General features: G+C 36.4%; 1 protein-coding gene across 5 annotated transcripts in view; it reads left to right on the top strand.

The window, feature by feature from the left end:
* taok3a (TAO kinase 3a) overlaps positions 1-11,143 on the top strand; it is a 106,620-nt gene that overhangs the window by 91,202 nt on the left and 4,275 nt on the right. For all 5 annotated transcript variants that reach the window (XM_016233571.1, XM_016233569.1, XM_016233574.1 and 2 more), the window contains 5 exons: positions 3,672-3,908; positions 4,379-4,507; positions 6,608-6,811; positions 8,054-8,293; positions 10,709-10,921. In XM_016233571.1, coding sequence (XP_016089057.1) covers positions 3,672-3,908; positions 4,379-4,507; positions 6,608-6,811; positions 8,054-8,293; positions 10,709-10,921 — 1,023 coding nt within the window. The remainder of the gene's footprint in view (positions 1-3,671; positions 3,909-4,378; positions 4,508-6,607; positions 6,812-8,053; positions 8,294-10,708; positions 10,922-11,143) is intronic.

Raw genomic sequence — 11,143 nt, 5'->3', positions numbered from 1 at the left:
TCACCGCGCTTTTCTCTCTCTCTCTCTCTCTCTCTCTCTCTCTCTCTCTCTCTCTCTCTCTCTCTCTCTCTCTGTGGTCTTTGCCTCCTTTTCCTGTTTAACCCTCTCTTTATTTGACACAACGGTTTGAGACAAAAACGGTCCTACTTTTCTACTTCACTCTCCCGTCTGTTGTCAAGGCAACATGATTCAGTCAATAGCCAGCTGCACTCCTCGCACGAATCATTGGTGGTGTTGTCTACTATTAGTTAAGACGTTGTGATCCAACACAAAAGGATATTCTTAGTCCTGTAGGGTTTTGGGAAAAATCTCATTTTTTGGTCAATGTCAGACATTTACGACACAAATAAAGAATCCATTATGCTATTAAGCATGAAAAATAATCTATTGTGATACAACCACTTCCACCCTAATTGATGAATAAATGGAGATCACGGGCAGGCAATGTAGTCGATCGCAGTATGCTTGGTTTAAATGATGATGTCACCTGTTTTTGCCCCATTTCGCTGGAGTATGAGCACCCTCTAGGGGCAGACAACCGGGGTGGACTTTGTCTGATACTACAGACACTCATCTATCATTTCAGATGATCACAAAGGAGTTTGGCTTTAGTGGGTTTATGGGCATGGTGCACCGTCCTATTTTTATTTTTTTTCTATCGACTTGTTGGTGCAATCAAGTGTGCACTTTTTATTTATTGATACATGTTTTTACTGTTGTGTGGAATGAGACTCAAGGATCTGGGCTATGCAGGGAAAGAGACTCTCTTTGTGTTTCATATGGAAAGCTGTAGAGGAGGGGTGAGGTGTAGAAAGAAAGTGAGACAGGAAAAAGGAGGGGAGACAAAAGGCAGAAAGTGAGAGGGGAAGACGTATTGAATGAATGAAATTATGTAGATTTATTGGCAAAACTATAGGAATGAAAGGGAACGTGAGAATGTCTTAGATTCATAAGAACAGAGGTTTGTTACAGGTTGTAAATGCACTAGAGATAGTACTAAATGTAGATAGTATTAAATGTACTATCTCCAGTTGATGTCCTACATATAGCTCACATTTTTGTTTCTTTGTTTCGTTCTCCAGCCGTTTTTAATTTAGTTGTTTCCTGCTCACAGTTTGGATTTACATTGGCTCCTCAGCTTTCTTTCAAAACCTAGTGTACTACCATGCTGTCTGCTCCCTACATAGGTGTCACGTTCTAAGGCAGTCATAGAATCTCTTAAGCGCTCTTGGAAAAGTCATATTTCTGCAGAATATACGATCATCATTCACAAAGTTCCACAGCCACGCTTTGTGACTGATTTCATAATAACTGTAGTTACTAATAAGAATGTAGTTCTCTTAGTCTTTTTACCAGTGATAAAGCCATTATTTGTACCCAAAAAATATGCAAATGTGATTTTTTTTTTTGTCTGGGTCTGCCCATAAGTGGCTGATCTACATGGGCAGCAACTCTGCAAGTCTCTGGTGTTCATGTGAGGAGAGCTGTTTGTGTGGTCCAAATACCTCATTTCACAAAAAAGACTTGACTCATAATTGATTCCAATAGAGTTTTACATTAGCTGTTGCCAAATTAAAGCATGATTCCCTAATAAACGTACAGTTATGCAACCGTTCAAAAGTTTGGGATTTTTTAAAAGTTTTTTTTTTAAAGAATTCTCATTGCCAGGCTGCATTTATTTTATCATTTAGTAAAACAGTAATATTGTGAAATGGTATTACATTTTAAAATAACTGTTCATTTTAAAAAGTAATTTATTCCTGTGATGGCAATGCTGATTTTTCAGCAGCTGTTACTCTAGTCTTCAGTGTCACATGATCTGTCAGAAATCATTCTGATATGCTGATTTGTTGCTCAAGAAAGAATAATAAGAATGTTCAAAAGAACAGCAATTATTTTGTAACATTATAAAAGTCTTTACATTTGATCAGTGTAATGCGTCCTTGCTGAATAAAAGTATACATTTCTTAAAAAAAAAAAAAAAACTGACCTTAAATTTAATAGTACCAAAGTGACCAAAGACCCCATTTTATTGGAATATAGTTCATTGATGATCTTTCTCACAACTCGTCTGCAATCTTAGGTAATATTTTTCACTAACTTTGTTGCAGTGCATTCTGGGATTGCATTTGAGTGAGGGATGTATCCGATGCTGCTTTAGAAGGCAGCGTCTACATATCGTAGAAGGAATTTTTAGCATAATTATCCTAAAAACAAATAAGTCAGGGTGATGTTATAAATAGCTACATTTTGTTCAGAATTAAAACGTATCAATTAAAAAAAATTGCCTTCTAAAGCATCGTTTCCACTGAGCTTTAAAATGCCCGTTGAACACATTAACACCTCGTGCCATGTAAGCATGTATTTAGATTTGATTTGAAATTTGTGTTACCTTTAACCTGGAAGTGCTCCTGTCACTCCTTCCAATTCTTTCTGTGCCACTGGGGTTTAGTGCTATCACATGCCCCTTTGGTGTGGCTGATAGGGGCATTTGGGCAGCAAGCGATTGGATTGGTGACTGAGGTTACAGTGGGGCTACTGATTCAGGGTGATTAGGAAATCTCCCCCTTCAACAGGCATCTCATGTGACTGGCCTACTAAACGCTGCTTAGCCTGTGTGCAGGGCCAGGCCTCTCTGAGAACCTCATTCATTCACGGCGCACCTGCGAGGAGAGAGGAGAAGCAGTGTTCGCCCTCTCTCTTTATCCCCATCCCTCTCTCGCTCTCTCTTTCTCTCCTGGTGGGTTATGAGCGAGTGCTTTTGGGGGATGTAGTGCAGGCGACTCTCAATGTTCTCACGGGTGGTTTATTTCGCCAACATGTTTGGCTTGAGGAATTCAGGTGGGAGTTACGAGAAACTCAACGAACAGTTTGATCTGGACACGCCCTTCTTCCAGGTTTGTCTTCCGGGGATTTGCAGAAATCAAGGGAACGGTGGGGTTTTTCTGATTTCATTTATATATTTAGTGGCATCTATGACCTTTCAGATCTAGAAAATGCACAAAGGCAATGTTGAGATGTTTAATTTTCAGAATTGCAACTTTTCCTCTTATTGCAGTTCAAATAATAATCCTTTGTTTTGATGGACTAGATGGTCAATTTTCCATCATGCTCTATTTTAATTTGTCAGTGTAATAATATGGTGCTATAGTGCTTGCTGTCATGTGCCTTTGATGTCACAAGAACGTTTAGTCTTATCAATTGCTTTGCTGTAGAGTTCAAGATTTTTTTCTGGTTATTCTGCTCGCATAATATGAGAAGATGACACTGATAATCTTGTGATCTGGTTACACAATTCAATGGACATTATCTAATGAATTATTCCACTGGACTATTTCTCGTTTCTCTTTCTGGATCCTCACATTTCCCGAGATATTTTCATGGGAATGTTTTAGAAACATTCCCACAGGTGACAGTCCAAAACGTGCCAACAGGGATTAAAAAGACAAAATTGGGAGAAATTTTCAAGAAGGGAAATGCATGTAACCTGATACCTAATTCTGAATGATCTGACAAGGTCTTAAAATTTCCACTATTTCACAACCTTTGGTCACCATCATTCAGTCGTCAGTTCTTCCCAAGAACTGTGGGTTGATTTTGCTACACTGACAAAATCTCATCATAATCATCTCAAAAGTTCACCTTCACTGACCAAGTTCTTTTCCATCTAGGTAACGCGTCAGATCCACGAACATGAGCAGGAAAATGAGCTCCGAGAGCAGATGTCCGGATACAAACGCATGCGACGGCAACACCAGAAGCAGCTGATTGCTCTGGAGAATAAGCTGAAGGCAGAGATGGATGAGCACAGACTGAAGCTCCAAAAAGAACTGGAAACCCATGCCAACAATGCCTTCATTGAGCTGGAGAAACTTGCCAAGAAGCACGCCATCCAAACGGACAAAGAAGTGGGTGATCATTCTTTATTCTTCTACTGAGATCCAAAGAGTTTATAGTTACTATCCAATCAAATATTGGTCAATTAAAATAGACATGATGTTGACTGAAAACAGTGATTGGCTAAAATATCATTATATTAACCTCTTAACGATAAAATTCTGTTATAAAATCTCTGTACAAAGTTGAAAAAAGAAATTAGTTCAAAAGTTCATGTAGATCATGTGAAAACTGCCCCAATTTATATTATTCTTTTCCATATTGCATGTTAAACATGTAAATAGCCAAGGGATGCATGCTAATTATTCATGTAGCGTATGTTGATTAGTATGTTAATGAAGCCAGAGAAGAAAATGGAACTGTGTGGTTTTAGTTCGTTTTCCTCAGGAGTTGTTTTAACATAAAAAAAAATCTGTCACACACTGAAGTTGCAATGAAATTTACAGTGATATTAATGATAAATCTGTGTTATGTTCCTCAGATGAAAACACTGGGAGCTGATGAGAAGAAGTTCCAGCAGCAAATCATGGCCCAGCAGAAGAAAGAGCTCACCAACTTCCTTGATAACCAGAAGAAACAGTATAAGCTGTGCAAGGAGAAGATCAAAGAGGTTCTTGTCTAATTCCTACAAGTTGAAACTAAAATTGACCCCATTTACAAGAAAATTAATATTATTCCAAAGAAAATTTTCAACTTATCAAGCCAACAATTTTTTGTATTTCTTTCCCAACTGCGTCTTATAGAAAATACTTTGATCCAATTAAGGGGAGACACTGCAGGCAAAAACACTGTTTTTTCATGCACCTGTCAAGTTTGAGATTTTGGGCTTTTTGGTTTTTCATAGTGTTTTTTTCAGACTAGTGGAAGAAAAACATCCAAAAGACACTGTTAATGGTTTCTTTTATAGCACTTTATCTATTTGTGTCAATAGATTTCAATTACAATGTGTTGGTTTTTCATAGTGTTTTTTTCAGACTAGTGGAAGAAAAACATCAAACAATTTTGAAACTGATATCATCCAGTGTTTAGATTTTTGTATTAGAAATGTATGCAAATTAGTGCATATTTCATTAAATAGACTAATTTGCATATTTAAACCTAACATAATACAAAAAATGTTTGCAATTATCAGTGTAATCAATCAGCTGGGTAAGGCGATAACATCATTATATTAACCTCTTAACGATAAAATTCTGTTATAAAATCTCTGTACAAAGTTGAAAAAAGAAATTAGTTCAAAAGTTCATGTAGATCATGTGAAAACTGCCCCAATTTATATTATTCTTTTCCATATTGCATGTTAAACATGTAAATAGCCAAGGGATGCATGCTAATTATTCATGTAGCGTATGTTGATTAGTATGTTAATGAAGCCAGAGAAGAAAATGGAACTGTGTGGTTTTAGTTCGTTTTCCTCAGGAGTTGTTTTAACATAAAAAAAAATCTGTCACACACTGAAGTTGCAATGAAATTTACAGTGATATTAATGATAAATCTGTGTTATGTTCCTCAGATGAAAACACTGGGAGCTGATGAGAAGAAGTTCCAGCAGCAAATCATGGCCCAGCAGAAGAAAGAGCTCACCAACTTCCTTGATAACCAGAAGAAACAGTATAAGCTGTGCAAGGAGAAGATCAAAGAGGTTCTTGTCTAATTCCTACAAGTTGAAACTAAAATTGACCCCATTTACAAGAAAATTAATATTATTCCAAAGAAAATTTTCAACTTATCAAGCCAACAATTTTTTGTATTTCTTTCCCAACTGCGTCTTATAGAAAATACTTTGATCCAATTAAGGGGAGACACTGCAGGCAAAAACACTGTTTTTTCATGCACCTGTCAAGTTTGAGATTTTGGGCTTTTTGGTTTTTCATAGTGTTTTTTTCAGACTAGTGGAAGAAAAACATCCAAAAGACACTGTTAATGGTTTCTTTTATAGCACTTTATCTATTTGTGTCAATAGATTTCAATTACAATGTGTATTTTTAAAGGCCGTTTTCTCAAAATGAGTTTTTTCTCCTACACCGAGCCATAAATCTCCACTTCAGTAGCACTTACACACACCAAACTTTACATTTTTATTCCTGTCTATATCCTGAAGGTTTTTACAGAGGGATTTGTTCGTATATAATTAGCTTGATTATATACATTTCATTCCCCCCAAAATTGTGAAAATGTAGTGTTTTCTGTCCGTTCTAAGCATTTTCTGAATTATGGAGTGGCAGAAATGAGATACCCAAAATTCCCTCTGTAAAAACTTTTATGTCAAAAAAAATTAAACAATTTTGAAACTGATATCATCCAGTGTTTAGATTTTTGTATTAGAAATGTATGCAAATTAGTGCATATTTCATTAAATAATGACTCATTTGCATATTTAAACCTAACATAATACAAAAAATGTTTGCAATTATCAGTGTAATCAATCAGCTGGGTAAGGCGATAACTATTAGTTTTTTTTTTTTTTTTTTTACCCTATTCACCTGCAGTGTCTCGCCTTAATAAAATCAAGTCATGCCAAACTTTTTTCTTTTTTACCAAAAATTTGGCATAGAAAAACACCACATTACGGGAATAAAATGGGTTGCAAATGCCTTTTCATATTGATTTAAAAAGGGTTGTTCTTGGGAATAAAAATAAGTTTTAGTCTAAAATCACCTTCTTTATATTCCTTTGTCTCTTTTCATGGTGCTTCTGATTCTTTGTTCAGGAAATGAGTGAAGACCACAGCACACCTAAGAAAGAGAAGCAGGAGAGGCTGTCCAAGCACAAGGAGAACATTCAGCACTCTCAGGCTGAAGAAGAGGCTCAGCTTCTGGGTCAGCAGAGGGCTTTCTACGATAGGAACTGCAGGGCCTTCAAACGCAAGATCATGGTCAAGAGGCACGAGTTTGAGCAGGAGCAGTTACGAGAGGTGGGGATGAAATGCTTCAAGTCAGAAAAAGAGACAAAATATTGCTTGGCACTCTGAAATTTGTGTATTTAAAAGTTTTGGGGTCAGTAAGATTGTTGTTTGTGGTGGTTGTTGTTGTTTTAAATAAATTAATTAACACAAAGAAATGTATAATGTTACAGAATATTTCAAGATTGATAATACCAAATGTTTCTTGAGCACCAAATTTCACAATATTACTATTTTTTACTGTTTTTAATTAAAGAAATGCCGCCTTGGTGAGCAGAAGAATTTTTTTTTTTTTTTTTTTTTTATAAATCTTCCTGACCCTACACTTTTTTGAATGGTAGTGTGTATGAATATGTATATATACAAGATAAACACATGAAGGCTTTTCCCAGGGTTACTGCAAAATTTGAACCATTTATCAGGGTTGATGACTGTTTTCAATTAATCTGATTTGAACATAAGTAATGCAGCAATGTGCAAATCTCTTAATCTAATATTTTAATCTGCAGGAAAACTTCGGAAGTTTTACTGGGTCTAAACCCATATATGGTCTATAAAACAACAAATATGATGATGCATAATCCAGTGGTTTGCAAACCTGGTCCAAGTGTTGGATGTCTTCCCTATTTGGTTCTGGTCTCAAAGCCTCTACTAATGTTACTCACTTGCATATCAACACCTTTTTTTTATTGTGTTTCATTCATGTTATCATACCTTTTACTGTTGTAACCTTTGCTTACTAAGGCAAGCTATTAGTATTATTGCTGTTGTGCATACTTTTGATTAGGGGTTTGTTTTAAACCACTAACTTTGTTCTGTAACTCGTCCCACAGAAGAATCACGTTGAAGAGGTGTTTGCTATTACTGTAGATGAAAAACAAAAAACATTACATTTATATTGAAGGAGGTATCCCTGCCATATCTAGTGACCAGAATATCATAATTTAAGAGACTACATAGAGACCGGTTCTTTTGGGCAACTAAACAATCACCTGTTAACCACAAAGAACACCCTAACAACCTAGAAGTGCCACAGACCTTGGCAAGTGTCCACATAGGATTTGACTAGAAAAAAGTCAGAATACCTTAGCAAACACCCTGGCATTGTGGTGGCAACTTTTGTACAGGAAAACACCACTCCTTTTCTTAAGGATATGTAAAAATCCAGATTTTAATATTAGTAGATTTAAAAGAGACCTTATTATTTGATTGACTTAATATTGTAATATTAATTTCTGTCTTTCTGTCTGTCAGGAGTTGAATAAGAAGAAGACCCAGAAGGAAATGGAGCACGCTATGTTGATCAGGCAAGACGAGTCGACTCAAGAACTTGAGCACAGGCAGCTGAAGACGCTACAGAAACTTCGCATGGATCTGATTCGACTGCAGCACCAAACGGAGCTGGAGAACCAGATCGAATACAACAACCGGAGAGAGAGAGAACTGCACAGGAAACATGTGCTCGAACTACGGCAGCAGCCCAAGAACCTCAAGGTACCACCAATTGTGGCAAAGAAAAGCATTTCTTATTACTTGGCTATATATAGTGTGAATTTAACCTACAAAATCGATGTAGGTCTCATTGTTTCTCTGAGTGTGATTGCAAAATTAACTGGGTAGATATTATGAACATTAGCGGGTCAGTCAAGACTGATGATAGTGCTGGGCGGTATGACCAAAAATTTATATCACGGTATTTTTCAAAAGTATACCGGTTTCACGGTACAAGACAGTATTTTATTTTTTTTTTCACGCGTGACCGGGTGTTAACCATATTTTCTACTGATTGAGAGAGGAAATACTGCAGTATATTGACTTAGAATGCCCTATTTTACTGTCATGATGAGTGAATATTGTCAAAAAATACCACACTAAATAGTGACTAAACACGACCCCTTTTAATACATGTGAACCAGGAGTCACTCTCATTTATAATCGCGGCATCGTCTGATAAAATCAACATGCATCTACACTAAAGAGCGGCTATGCGGTTGTTTTGGCTATATTACTTTTTTGTCTCATGCAGCGCACTGCTTGCGTCTGAGTAACAAACTAAAAAAACAACAAAGAAAAAAGTGCATGTGATATTAACAGACAAACTGCGCTCATATTTATAATTCCAAACAATCAGTAAGCGGCAGGTGCTTGGAAATGCTGTTTTGTACTCATTTATTGACGAGTCGGCTGCAGTGTGGCCAACTGAATGAGCTGCTTCTCTGCCGCTCACTGCACAGAACAGACGACGAGAGAGGTGACGCTTCTCCGGGAAAGTCAGACCTCGCGTTCACGGGACAGCACTGGCAAAATCTTCCAACTGAACCATAGCTAAGGTTTATCCAAAAAAGTCGCTAGGTTTGTCAGTATGAATATTCTATGGAAAAAATCTGCTAAAAGGGTCTGAAAGTTGCCAAATCTAGTGCTAAAGTCGCGCTTGTGTGTGTGTGAGACGCGGGAGCTGATGGCAGGGGGCGGTGGATATTTGTGGCGGTCAATGTGGATATTGTGGATGAGTTCTTCTGTGACATCATATCATAACAAAAATAAACATTCGGTATGTATTCCCAATTATTCGGTATGAACTGGTATACCGCCCAGCACTAACTGATAATGCTTTGATGTCTTCATCTGAGAAACATTTAACATTTAAACATTGCATTGCATAGGTACTCGGCTCATTTTAATATAAAAAAGCACTTTACAATAAGGTTCAATTTATTAACATTAGTTAATGTTAGATAACAAGCTAACAATGAAAAATACGATTACACTTTATTTTAAAGTGTCGTGTGTGAGACGCGGGAGCTGATGGCAGGGGGCGGTGGATATTTGTGGCGTTCAATGTGGATATTGTGGATGAGTTCTTCTGTGTCATCATGTTCTATTAGTTCTACAGCTTCAGTTAAGGAAACTTTCACGCTTTGGAACACATACAGCTGTTCCCTCACCACAGTGCAACAGTGAAAAGGGACCCCTTTCAAAAGTGTCGCGTTCCGAACATTGTTTAAGCGACATACACCGGTATTGCAGTATTAAAAAAATTCATATCATAACAAAAATAAACATTCGGTATGTATTCCCAATTATTCGGTATGAACTGGTATACTGCCCAGCACTAACTGATAATGCTTTGATGTCTTCATCTGAGAAACATTTAACATTTAAACATTGCATTGCATAGGTACTCGGCTCATTTTAATATAAAAAAGCACTTTACAATAAGGTTCAATTTATTAACATTAGTTAATGTTAGATATCAAGCTAACAATGAAAAATACGATTACACTTTATTTTAAAGTGTCCTTGTTACAGTGTAATTATACATGTAAGTACGGAGTAATATTAATTAACTACATGTACTTACTATATGGTTAGGATTAGGTTTGTCTTAGGGTTACTAGCATGTAATTATGCATAATTACATGCTAGTAACCCTAAGACAAACCTAATCCTAACCATATAGTAAGTACATGTAACGTGTAACAAGGACACCTTAAAATAAAGTGTTACCAAAAATACTTCTAAAGCATTAATTAATCATAGTTCATGTTAATGTCAGCATCTACTAATTCATTGTTAAAATCAAAAGTTATATCTGTTAATATTATTTATTGGACCTGAGAGAATATGAGCTAATAATGAACAGTTATTTGATTTTATTAGTTTTTATTTGATTTTATATATTTTTTAATAATTAACAATCATTAATAAATTATGTAACAGATGTATTGTTCATTGCTGATGTTAGTTAATACATTACCTAATGGAACCTTATTGTAAAGTGTTTCCAAAAGAAGCCATATTTTGCTTCATTTCACATCCTTTGAGGCAAAACGCATATTAGATAATTATTTTTGTCCTGAAAAGGCTGTCAGTTTGGGTTTATTCAACTTGGAGTCATGTATCCTGCAGGCTATGGAGCTTCAGATAAAGAAACAGTTCCAGGATACGTGTAAAGTCCAGACTAAACAGTACAAGGCCCTGCGGCACCATCAGCTAGAGGTGACCCCCAAAAGCGAGCACAAAACGGTGCTGAAAGCCCTGAAGGATGAGCAAACACGCAAACTGGCCATCTTGGCTGAGCAGTATGAGCAGAGCATCAACGAGATGATGGCATCACAGGCAGTGAGTGAAGAAACAACTCTGTTAATCATTATAGAGGCCAATGAGTTCACATCAACCATATATTCTAATGTGATTGTGAGATAATTATAGGAATAGACATTTGGAATATCATTGACAAAGCATTTAATGTCCATAATGTGACTTTTTCGAGAGAAAAAGAATAAATAGTGGATAATAATTTGTCATTTGTAATATTTGTAATGGTGTTTGCTAAAAAATCGG

This window comes from Sinocyclocheilus grahami, unplaced genomic scaffold (assembly GCF_001515645.1).
Source record: "Sinocyclocheilus grahami isolate Dianchi unplaced genomic scaffold, SAMN03320097.WGS_v1.1 scaffold434.1, whole genome shotgun sequence".
Taxonomy (NCBI): Eukaryota; Metazoa; Chordata; class Actinopteri; order Cypriniformes; family Cyprinidae; genus Sinocyclocheilus; species Sinocyclocheilus grahami.
Note: the sequence above shows the minus strand (reverse complement) of the source record. Positions and strands in the feature narration are given on the sequence as shown.